This window comes from Sorghum bicolor, chromosome 4, assembly GCF_000003195.3.
Source record: "Sorghum bicolor cultivar BTx623 chromosome 4, Sorghum_bicolor_NCBIv3, whole genome shotgun sequence".
NCBI lineage: Eukaryota > Viridiplantae > Streptophyta > Magnoliopsida > Poales > Poaceae > Sorghum > Sorghum bicolor.
In genome coordinates this window covers 49,413,917-49,426,244 of record NC_012873.2, presented here as the reverse complement: position 1 = coordinate 49,426,244, position 12,328 = coordinate 49,413,917, and the positions used below count along the sequence as shown (strand labels likewise).

The 12,328-nt window shown below is 47.1% G+C and overlaps 1 protein-coding gene across 1 annotated transcript; it reads right to left on the bottom strand.

Annotated features, from left to right (window-relative positions):
* Positions 6,211–8,446, bottom strand: LOC8056088 (peroxidase 5). The gene is made up of 2 exons (XM_021458943.1): positions 8,017–8,446; positions 6,211–7,813 (listed from the first exon to the last, which is right to left on the bottom strand). The coding sequence occupies exons 1-2, from the start codon at positions 8,221–8,223 to the stop codon at positions 7,040–7,042; spliced, it is 981 nt and encodes a 326-aa protein (XP_021314618.1). The 5' UTR covers positions 8,224–8,446; the 3' UTR covers positions 6,211–7,039.

Below are 12,328 nucleotides of genomic sequence, written 5' to 3'. Positions count from 1 at the left end.
TGTTGCTATTGTTCGTACCAACTCCGAGGTGTTTACAAAGATATAGAAGAGGAGATTATTATGAGCCTTCTCCGGACATGGCAAAAGTCAATGTGGTGTATTTGTATTCCTATTACTATTTTGTGGGAGATGACTCGAAGATGCCTCAGTTTGACTTTGCACACTTAGAGCATTGCGTTTTTGAAGTTAAAGTACTTTGTGAACCATCTCAAGCCACTGCATGTGAATGGCCACATCAATGGGACATAAGTTTACAACATGTTGGTAGATAGTGGAGCGATCATAAACTTGATGTCATATTCACTCTATAAGAAGCTTGGTGGCACTGATGTTGAGTTGATGAAGACCAACGTGACAATCAGTGGTGTTAGTGGAGGAGAGCCTATTTCGATCGAGCCAAGGGAGTTGCATCAATGTAGGTCACCCTTGGAAGCAAGACTCTTGCGACAACCTTCTTCATCATGGAGGTGTAAGGTAGCTATAACTTGATACTTGGGTGCGATTGGATCCATGCCAATCGGTGTATGCCTTCTAGCTTGCACTAGTTCCTCATCCAGTGAGGGATGATATTGAAATTGTCATGGCTGATGCTCCTTCACTCGAGGGGGATGATGGCATTGCATGCTTGTTTGTGTTTGGTCATGACCTTGTTGTTTTTCACTTTATTGGTGTCACTAGAGAGGCTTTGTACCAATTGATATAATCGGCTCAATATCATCATGTAATCATTAATGGATGCTAATTTGGAATGGCTGAAACATTGTGTTGAGCAGCATTGGGGCTTCTAAGACTGATTCCTGTGAGGTTATTGATGATTTTGATGAGATTAATAAGTTGGGTCAAGGTTTCACATTGGCCGACCCATTGAAAAAATTGATGTTGGGGATGGCTCCGAGCCTAGGCCGACATTTATAAACGACTTGAAAGCCGATTACAATGTTGAACGAATCTCAAGGAGTATGTCGTTTGCTTTGCATGGAATTACACAAAGATGCCTAGATCAAGTACATCTTGCTATGACTTGTCTACCATGTCATTTGGGCATTTTTCTTGTAGTGAGGGTACTGAGTACCAACATACCGACATAGAGCGAGTCAGCAAGACAGCTACCGAGAACCGATTATCCAAAGTCATTGAGCCCCATGATTTTGTTAAAGATAATTGGATCCTACTTTAGTAAAGTAGTACTATATATAAATTGTACACTAGGTGAGAGATCATAAGGGGTCTAAAGTTGTACGTTGGGTAAGGGTCCGCGAGGACAGAGAGACCTATTGCAAATAGGATGTGCTCTTGAAGCCAAATTTGAATGTTGGGTCCATTTGTTCGACATGTGAGGTGATGATTGGTACCTTATTTTTGTGATGGAGGGCATAAATGTCAGACACTCTTCTAGAAGTGGTGAATTAAAATAAATTTTATTCTAACACCACTACCAATGACAAATAGTAAATAACATCGTCATCATCATCATCCTTATTATTGTAGATAGGCTTTGATAATAACGTACACCTGCCGTAAGTAGCTAGTAAACGATTAATTTAATTTAATTTCGGAACTAAAAGGATACGCAAAAAAAACACAGATTATTTATAGTTGATGCATCTAGCTTCCATGTCCAGGTCTTCATCCGTACATATGTCGTCGCTGAAGGCTGAAGCGACTGCCTGGATCGTCTAGTACTGGTTGGGGACCCTGCAGTTCTTCCTGATCTCCAACTTGTTTCCCTGAGCTGGCAGGCTGCTGAGCTTGACCATGGCGGCGGCGAAGTCGGAATTCCACTCCGCCGGGTTGTTCTTGTACTCATCCAGCTTGTGTTGTCCACTGTCGAACTGCATTAGCTTGCATTCAGTATGTAATCGTGTCAACTAGCTGCTGCAGGTTTAGGTGCATTAGTTCAGGCATTTGCTGTTACAAACACATGTCTAGATTAGCGTAGAATCAGGATGGGATGGAGATTGCACACGTTCGCATCTTGACCGCTTCATAAGGTCAGGCCCCGTCATGGCCGCGGGCCGTGCATGTCGCGCGGGCACCCGAGAAGAACGGCGCACCGTGCAGCTGCGGAACCGTGGCGGGGTGGAGGGCTTCAAGCCCATGTAAAGACCAGATCAATGCATCGAAAAGGCGCCGTGTGTTGTGGCGTAAAAAAAACTCTCTCGGTGTCCAGCTTTCTCGTGCGTGCGTTCGCGTTGTGTGGTGACCGCGGCGACTAAAACCGCTGCCGGCCGTCGTAGGTGATCCGGACAAACTCTGGCGATCCTCGCCGGCGTTTCAACAGCTGGTATCAGAGCCGGTGGATGCAATACGGTGGTTCGGTGAGCCCGCCGCGGGAGCCTGCGAAGAAGAAGCGCGTCATCCCTCGAAGGTCGACGGCGGAGGCGGAGATGAGTTACTCTGGCGCGTCGGCGAGTTCCAGTGTGCGGGAGAGTTCCTTGGTCTGGCCGATGTTGGATTAGGGGAATTACACGGAGTGGGCGATGCTCGTCCAGTGCAATCTGGAGGCGTTGGAGATCTGGCAAGTGATCGATCCAGGCACCAACGTGAAGAGATCGCAAGATCGCCAAGCCATGAGCGCCCTCCTGCGCTCGGTGCCGAAGGACATGTGGCAAATGCTCGGTAACCACAAGACGGTGAAGGAGGCATGGGAAGCACTGAAGCTGATGCGTCTCGGTGCAGAACGCGTCAAGGAGGTGAACGCCCAGCGATTGCTCCAAAATTTTGAGAACATCACCTTCAAGGACGGCGAGAGCGTCGACCAATTCGGTATGCGGATTACCAATCTCGTTGCCAATCTCCGAACCATGGGTGAGACGGTGGAGGACAGTCGCGTGATCAAAAAATTCTTGCGTGTTCTTCCTCCTCGCTTCACGCCAATAGTGGTAACGATCGAGATGTTCTGCGACACCAAGACTATGAAGGTGGAGGAGCGGGTTGGGCGGTTGCGGGCAGCCGACGATCGTCTCAGCGACAAGCCGGTGGAGCAGGTCACTGACAAGATGGGTCGTCTTCTCCTTGCCGAGGAGGACTGGTTGGAGAAGCACAAACACCGGTTCCACACTACACCGGCCAAGGAAGGCGGTGGGACTGGTGGCAGTGCCCAAGCCAAGAACAAGCAGCCGGCGGCGCGCCCTGAGGGCGGCGGATCCGGATCCGTCAAACTCACGACGATGGGGACGCCACGGCGCAAGGGGAGATGCCGCAATTGTGGCATCTACGGACATTGGGCAGAGGATTGCAAACGCTCAAAGAAAGACAAGAAGAAAGATGCCAAGGAACCTGAAGCGAACATGGCGGTGCACGATCATGGTGTACATGGCGCTGTTCTGCTGATGGCGACGTCAGGCCAGGAGGAGCAGGAGGTGGCGACGCAAGTAGTTCACCTGGTGGAGAAGGATGTGGTGCCTGTTGACTGCACTGACGGTGTGTGGGTGCTGGACACCGGTGCCAGCAACCACATGACCGGAACACGATCAGCACTGCAGTCTCTGAATGACAAGGTGCGAGGAACAGTTCGCTTTGGCGATGGCTCACACGTCGAGATCCACGGGATCGGATCCATGGTGATGCAAGGCCAGCACCAACAACACAAGGTATTGACTGATGTGTACTACATTCCTAAGCTCAAAAGTAACATCATTAGTCTGGGTCAGCTAGAGGAGAAAGGGTGTGAAGTCTCTCTGAAACATGGTAGACTGAAAGTTATTGATCCTGAAGGCACACTACTAATCTCAGCACCCAGAACTAAGAAAAGGCTGTACACAATTCAGTTAGGTCTCACTGATCCTGTTTGTCTTCTGATGAAACACAATGATGAGGCATGGCAGTGGCATGCCAGATTTGGTCATCTTAATTTTAGAGCACTAAGAGACTTAGGCAGAAAAGGGATGGTCGATGGGATGCCTGTAGTTGATCATGTGGAACAGGTTTGTGATGGGTGCACTTTGGGGAAGCAGCATAGGAAACCATTTCCAGAAGCCTCAAATTTCAGAGCTGAACAAGGACTAGAATTGGTTCATGCTGAGTTGTGTGGACAGATAAGTCCTAAGACACCAGGAGGGAATTCCTATTTTCTCTTGGTTGTTGATGATTGTAGTAGGTACATGTGGGTTGAATTTCTCAAGACCAAAGATCAAGCACTTGATTACTTCAAGAAAATTAAGCTCAGGGCAGAAGTAGATCAAGGCAGCAGGCTGAAAGCTCTGAGAACAGATAGGGGAGGAGAGTTTATTTCCAATCTGTTCTCTGTATTTTGCACTGAAACAGGGATCAAGCACTACACAACCACTCCATATACACCTCAGCAAAATGGTGTGGTTGAGCGTCGAAACCAAACAGTGGTGGAGATGGCAAGGTGCATGATGAAAAGTATGTGTGTTCCTGCAGAATACTGGGCAGAAGCTGTTACAACTGCTGTCTATGTGCTAAATAGGTCACCTACAAGAAGCCTGAAGAACCAGACACCTTTCAAGGTGTGGCATGGCAAGAAACCCAATGTAGCTCATTTTAAAACATTTGGGTGCACATCACATGTCAAGTTGATGGGACCAGGACTGACAAAGCTTGCTGACAGATCCAAGAAAATGCTTTTTTTGGGGTATGAACCTGGAACAAAAGGTTACAAGTTGTTTGATCCTGAAACAAACAGGGTGACTGTCAGTAGAGATGTAATTTTTGAAGAAAATGTTCCCTGGGAGTGGACCAGAACCAATGGCTCAAATCACACTGAACCAGATACCTTCACTGTCGAGTATGAGGTTACTGAACAGAATCCGACAATAGGACAGCAGCAGGCTGTTTCAGGCAATGGAGGAGCTTTGGGTGATCAGGGCAGTATGGCTCAAGGGGGTGGTGATCATCAAGTGTCACCACAACCTCACAACACACCAGGAACAGGTTCTGCAGGGCAGGGTAGTACTGGCACACCTGCAAACAGTCCACTTGCAGCACCTGCTGCTGGTAATGAAACACCATCAACAGAAAACTCTGAAACTTGGGGAGGGCCACTCAGATACAGGAACCTGACTGATCTGTTAGACTCCACTGATCCCATACTTGATTTTGAGTATAGTGGGATGTGCATGCTGGCTGCAGATGAGCCAGTGAGTGTTGAGGAGGCTCTTGAGCATGACTGCTGGAAGAAAGCAATGCAGGAGGAGCTGGACTCAATAATGCAAAATAATACCTGGGAAGCTTCAGAACTACCAGTTGATCACAAAGCCATTGGATTGAAGTGGGTTTTCAAGGTGAAAAGAGACCCAGCTAGAAATGTGTTGAAACACAAGGCCAGGCTTGTGGCAAAAGGGTATGCTCAGATTCAGGGGGTGGATTATGATGAAGTCTTTGCTCCTGTGGCAAGATTAGAGACTGTAAGGCTGTTGCTTGCTCTAGCTGCACAAGGAGAGTGGGAGGTCCATCATATGGATGTTAAATCTGCCTTCTTGAATGGTGAACTCATGGAAGAAGTTTATGTGCATCAACCACCTGGTTTCACTAGCTCAAGTGCTGGGAAGAAGTATCTGAAACTTAACAAAGCACTGTATGGCCTTAAGCAGGCTCCAAGGGCCTGGAATTACAGGCTTGACAGAGAATTAGTGAAGCTGGGTTTTAGCAGAAGTGATGAAGAACATGCTGTCTACAGGAAAGGGACTGGTGCATCACTGCTGTTAGTTGGAGTGTATGTAGATGACCTTGTCATTTGTGGGCCAAACAGTGGTAACATTGTGAATTTCAAGCAACAAATGATGAAGAGCTTCAATATGAGTGATCTGGGACTGTTGAGCTACTATCTTGGCATGGAAGTGAGGCAAAAACCAGGTGTCATAACAATCTGCCAAAGCTCATATGCTAAGAAGATTGTGGAAATGTGTGGGTTGAAGGGCTGCAATCCTGTTGACACACCCATGGAGCAGCATGTCAAGCTATTACCTGGGAAACCTGAATCAGTGGTGAATGCAACAAAATACCGGAGTGTGGTAGGGAGCTTGAGGTACTTGGTCAATACCAGGCCTGACATAGCATTCTCTGTTGGGATGGTAAGCAGATTCATGGAATCACCAAATGCCGAACACTGGTCTGCCATGAAAAGGATTATCAGATACATTGCAGGCACTACTGATCTTGGGTGCAAGTATGTCAAAGGGGATCATGCAGAATTGCTTGGATACTCTGACAGTGATCATGCAGGTGATCTAGAGAAGAGGAAGAGTACCACTGGCATAGTATACTTCCTTGGACAGAACCTGATAACCTGGACATCACAAAAGCAGAAGGTGGTGTCACTGTCCTCATGTGAGTCCGAGTATATAGCTGCAGCAGCTGGAGCATGTCAGGGGGTTTGGCTAAGCAGACTGCTGGCTGATATCACTGGAGGTGCTGTCAAACAGTTTGAGCTAAGAATTGACAGCAAGTCAGCTCAGGAGCTAAGCAAAAATCCTGTCCATCATGAAAGGACCAAACACATCGACACAAGGTATCACTTCATAAGGGAATGCATATCCGAAGGCATGGTGGAGGTGAATCATGTGAGTACTGATGATCAACTAGCAGACATCCTCACAAAGCCACTCGGGAGGCTCAGGTTCATGGAGATGAGACTGAGGCTGGGCATCATCAAGGTTGAGCACGATTAAGGGGGTGAACTGTTGTCCACTGTCGAACTGCATTAGCTTGCATTCAGTATGTAATCGTGTCAACTAGCTGCTGCATGTTTAGGTGCATTAGTTCAGGCATTTGCTGTTACAAACACATGTCTAGATTAGCGTAGAAACAGGATGGGATGGAGATTGCACACGTTCGCATCTTGACCGCTTCATAAGGTCAGGCCCCGTCATGGCCGCGGGCCGTGCATGTCGCGCGGGCGCCCGAGAAGAACGGCGCACCGTGCAGCTGCGGAACCGTGGCGGGGTGGAGGGCTTCAAGCCCATGTAAAGACCAGATCAATGCATCGAAAAGGCGCCGTGTGTTGTGGCGTAAAAAAAACTCTCTCGGTGTCCAGCTTTCTCGTGCGTGCGTTCGCGTTGTGTGGTGACCGCGGCGACTAAAACCGCTGCCGGCCGTCGTAGGTGATCCGGGCAAACTCTGGCGATCCTCGCCGGCGTTCCAACAGCTTGCTGGCGGCGAAGCCGTCCGTGCGTAGCACCCAGTCGGACTTGAAGAGCACCTTGTTGACGAGGTTGTTGTGGTAGTAGCTGTTGTCGAGGACGCCCCTCCTCGGGTTCACGCCCATGGCCACGGCGTCGTAGGCAGCGTCCTCCTGGAACGCGTCGGTCTCGTCGCGGGCGTTGTTGGGCACCGTCGGGTTCTGCCCACTCTCGAGCAACGCCGGAGGCGTGGTCTTGTTGAGCGCCGCCTGGTATCGGGAATCGATGGGCGTGGAGTCGGGTCCCCCCAGCAGTCGGTCCTGGTAGGACGAGAGGTGAGCGACGCCGATGGAGTGCGCGCCGGAGAGGACGACGAGCTCCTCGACGGTGAAGCTCCTGCCTCGGCTGCTGGCCGCGGCGAAGTTGTCCCTGAGCTGGTCGAAGTCGAAGTTGGGGTGCGGCAGGTTGGCGTCCGCGGCCGCGGCGGACGAGACGACGCCGTCCTTGCGGCCGCCGCGGAGGGTGTAGAAGATCTTTCCGCCGCTGAGGATGTCGGCCGCGTCGCGCGCTGCGAAGGCCACGATGTCGGCGCAGGAGACGTCGGTGCCGACCTTCTGCTTGATGGCGTCGATCACCTCGAAGCCTGCGAGGCCGATGTTGTTGGTCGCGTTCTTCTCGGTGTTGGTGCCGTCAGTCGGCGTCCTGTCTAGGAGCACGGAGCCATCGCAACCCTAACAAAAAGGTGACAAGTGACATCATATATCGAGTGAGTCTTGTCGTCCGAATATAATCAAGCATTCACAACCCCATTCGCTTATCCTATTAGTCATACTTCTATCTGTCAGCAATGTTTTTTTCTCATAATAAATTAGCGAACAATACTTTTAGCCATAACTTTTCGACAAGCAAACTCAACATGTATGTACGTACTTACATTGACCCAGCAGTCATGGAACACCAAGCGAACAAGGGCGGGGCCGATGGTGGGGTTGTTTGCCATGGCCTTCTCCACTTCCTTCCTCACCTTGTCCTGGACTTTGTCGTAGTAGTAGCGCCCGGCAAACGACTGCCCGGCGAGGAAGGCGAGCAGCACGGACAGAGAGAGCAAAGCAGCGACGACGGTGGCGTTGAGCTTCGCCATGTCCTCCTCCTCCTACTCCTAGATCGATCAACTCCTAGATCAGATATCGATCACAAATAGCTAGAATGGTTTGAGGTACGTGGCTAGCGAGAGCGAGTTGGTGGTGTCGTGTGCTTGGAATGAAGCTTGTAGCCGAGGGGTATTTATAGATGCACTGTCCAACGTTGCCGAGGGCCGGGGTGAGCGGCCGGCCTGATTGGCTTCCATGCAGACAATGTAAGTTCTAAATTGTTATTGGTAGGTTAGGCATACGTTGCTCTTGTCATATATTGCATGCATGCATTGACTTTACTGGCTAAAAAAATAGGGCCACTCTTGACCAAATGGCGCGCCAGAACGTGCACCCCAATCATGCATTACAATTACAACAATGCTTTGTGTCTGTGTCTGGTGATCGATCGAGCATCCATGCAAGTAGAGAGGAGTAGCAACAGCTCTGGACAATATACTCATCATCTAGCTAGAGCGTTTTTGGTGTGAGTAGTCTAGTGTCCAATCAGCGGCAACGAAATTCCCTCCCCATCAAAAGCGTATATACGTGCTGCTTATTTTTTAAGTGATCTTGTCGTCTGTATGGAGCCTTGATGATTGGTTCTACTCCTTTGCATTTGGTCTTTTGAACTCATAAAAAAAGTTAGAAAGGATCACACCATATCCACTAGCAATCCTAGCTAAATGGACATGGGAATAATTATGCGCTGGATGACTGGATCCATGTGCAACCTTAGGTTGCTGGTAAAATGGGTTGACCGTGCAAACATATATCAGAGCTGTGTGCTATAAACAACCAGTGACGGTTTTAATCAGGGAACATTAACATATACAATTCTGTGCCACCAGAATTTGCTTCAAGATTTGTGTGCTCTCTATATATGTCATCTTTTTTTTTTCACATTTCCATCTATGGTTCACTCTCTAATAATATGATAGTGCATCTCTTCTCCCGTGTTAGGTTGGGTTTCAAAAGGTTAGTGTTGGGGTGGTACAATGGTGTTGTGGCCAACAATAGATCGGTTGCGCATCAAGTGCCAAAGATTTTGGTGAAGGAGTTGCATTGCTAACCAATGCAAGGTTTGAAAAATGATGGGTGAGCTGTGCTACGTATATAAAGATGGCTGAAGCAGGTTCAAGAAAAATCCCACCTTTTAAAAAACAACTATTCCTAGTTTATCTAAAAGAGAGAAACTATATATTATTTTTGTTTTTTAAAAAGAATAAGGTGGCACACATGTTCAGTGACAAATAAAACCTCCACTATGTGTGTGCTGCAGTGGATTCATAGGGGCAATATGGACTTGTCAAAAAAAAGGGGGCAATACGGTTGAATAAACAGGTTGCTAGTTGGTTGTGCCAACATTATTAGGTTTGACATATGCATGAACGCGCCAGTCATAACATGGCTAAATAGATAGTTGTTAGGAAACCAACCGCTGAAAACCTAATAATATTCAACGTTGTTTAATATTGTCCCCAAGAAACAAGCAAATGTTGCAGATGTATTAAGCTTAATTCCTCTTAATGTAGAGTTTAGAAGGGCATTACTGAGACATGCTACTCGAATGGAACCATCTAGCTGCAAGGATGGCTAATATTTATTTTCAACAGCTTTTATTCACCGAAAACAGGTTTATTCACAGTAAACTTTATAACAGCGCTCATGTTGGGGGCTTGCCATACTTTGAGACTGAGCATTCGTTTGCATGGCCTTCATTATTTAGGATTGGGTCTTGAGTTTGTTTTGTCATAAATTTCTTTGTGCTTGAATTGTTGGGCTGTAATAATTTGGTGATTCCTCTTTAATAGGGATGAAGCTGGATACTTCTTTCCATTATTAAAATTTGTGGTTACTGGTCTCTACTTAGATATATAACGTTGCCATGTCAGAGTCTTGAATCTTGTAAGTGAGGTAATGTATATATCGATACCGAACACGGATGATTATATATATCGATATCGAACACGGATGATTACATGTCAGAGTCTTGAGTCTTGAATCTTGTACAATAATGTAATCAGGTGTCTTGTTGCGTATGTTTTCCACGGGCGCAAGTTGGCCCAGCCGTCGTCTCCAGTCTCTACCAGCTGATCAGTTTCATGCGATGCAAGTTATACTTCTCTGTCTCGCTCGCCGTCGTCCATTAAGCATGCTTCGCTCTTATTAATTCATTGCCAAGGGATCGGAGATTATTAGTGGATTGATGCCAACTCCGAACTCGATCACTTGCATGGCAAGATTTTCGCCAATTTCTCAGGCATGCTTACTTGGTGCGTGGAGTACTACACGGGCAGTCTCAATAGGACATTAACGGTGGTTTCTATCTCAATTAAATAAAATATCATATAAGCAAAGTATTGTCAGCCTAACTGATGAGAAAAAAGAAAAAAAATGGAAGAAATCATTTCTTTGAAGAGAAACCACGTCTTTCCTCACTCCAAGGCATGAAGAAACAATGAATTAGCATTGGGAAGAAACCACGGTGACCATCAGACATGAGGAGGGGAGGGCAGCCATGGGCAGCGTGCATGAGGAGGACCTAGTGGACGTGCTCCTGTGGATTCAGAGAGAGGGTGGCCTTGACGTGCCCACGCTCGCCCGCCCTGGCCCTCCAGCCGCGCCGCCCGCTCGCCCGTGCCCGCTTCGGCCCTCTCCGCCACACCCACCCGTGCTGGCCTCACTCAGCCCCGCCTGCGCGCCCACATCGGCCCCCCCTGGCCGTGCTTGCTCGCCCACACCAGTCGCGCCTCCCCTTCCCCTCTCATCTGCTCTGCTTTTTCTATTTCCTGAGAGAAGATCGAGTCGGAGGAGGAAGTAAAGATGGGGATGGTGCTACCGCGGTTCTTCTTTAGTGTAACTAGATGAACTAAATAAAAAAAATAAGAAAATAAATTATCTATTTAGTTCGTTAAATTACACTAGAGAAGAACCGCAGATATCTATTTGGAGGGCCATCCCTATCCTTAGGAGGAAGAAGATTGAGTTGGGAGAGATAAAGAGGAAATAAACCAACATCATTCATTACGTGAAGACTCCTGTACTCGGTGCCTAGTTTATATATGAGAGATTTATCTATGTGGCTCTGAAAAAAATGGTTCTTTCTTATATGGCTTATTTTTTTTGAACTTACCTCTATGGCCCTCCATTCATTTTTAATGGTGTTAAGTAGAGGGTAAAATGATCATTTTGCCCCTAGCGTAAAAAAATTGCAGAGTTTTATTTGTTTGTTTGTTGTATATTTAGAGTAATATTTAGCAAATAAATTCATATATAATCGTAGGGCATATTTGGCGTAAAAAATTATAGAGTTTTGTTTATATATTACGTGAATTTATTTGATAAATATTACTCCAAATGTACAACATACAAACAAAACTATAATTTTTTATGCTAGGGGCAAAATAGTCTTTTTATCCTCCAGTTAACTAATTGCTGAAAACGGACGGAAGACCATAAAAGTAATAAAAGTTTATTTCAGGGTCATAAAGATAAGTTCAAAAATAAAAAGGACATGTAAGGAAGAGCCATTTTTTTTAGGCCTATACAAGTAAATCTCTCTTTATATAAAAAGGACATGTAAGGACATGTAAGGACTTGTATGACGACCAGATTAAAACCTCCTTTATCACCCCCTTCAGAGCATATTGCTACATGACCATGTCCTTCGGACTAAAAAACGTTGGGGCCACATACCAACGTGCCATCCAGCAATGCCTTCACGATGAAATATGGGATGACCTGGTCGAGGCTTGCATCAACGATGTTGTCGTGAAAACTAGAGACGCCAGCACTCTGATCGACAACCTCGACCGAACCGTCAAGGCCCTCAATCGATATAAGTGGAAATTCAACCCCAAAAAAAAGTGTTTTTTGGGTTCCCTCCGGTATACTGCTCGGCAACGTCGTCAGCCGCGACGGCATAAGTCCAAATCCCTCTAAAGTCAAGGCAGTTCTTGATATGTGACCACCAAGAAACGTAAAGGATGTACAAAAGCTTATAGGGTGTATGGCTGCTCTCAGCCGTTTCATATCTCAGCTAGGAGAAAAAGGGCTCCCTTTCTTCAAATTGCTAAAAGCATCGGACAAGTTCACCTGCACTGAGGAGGCCGA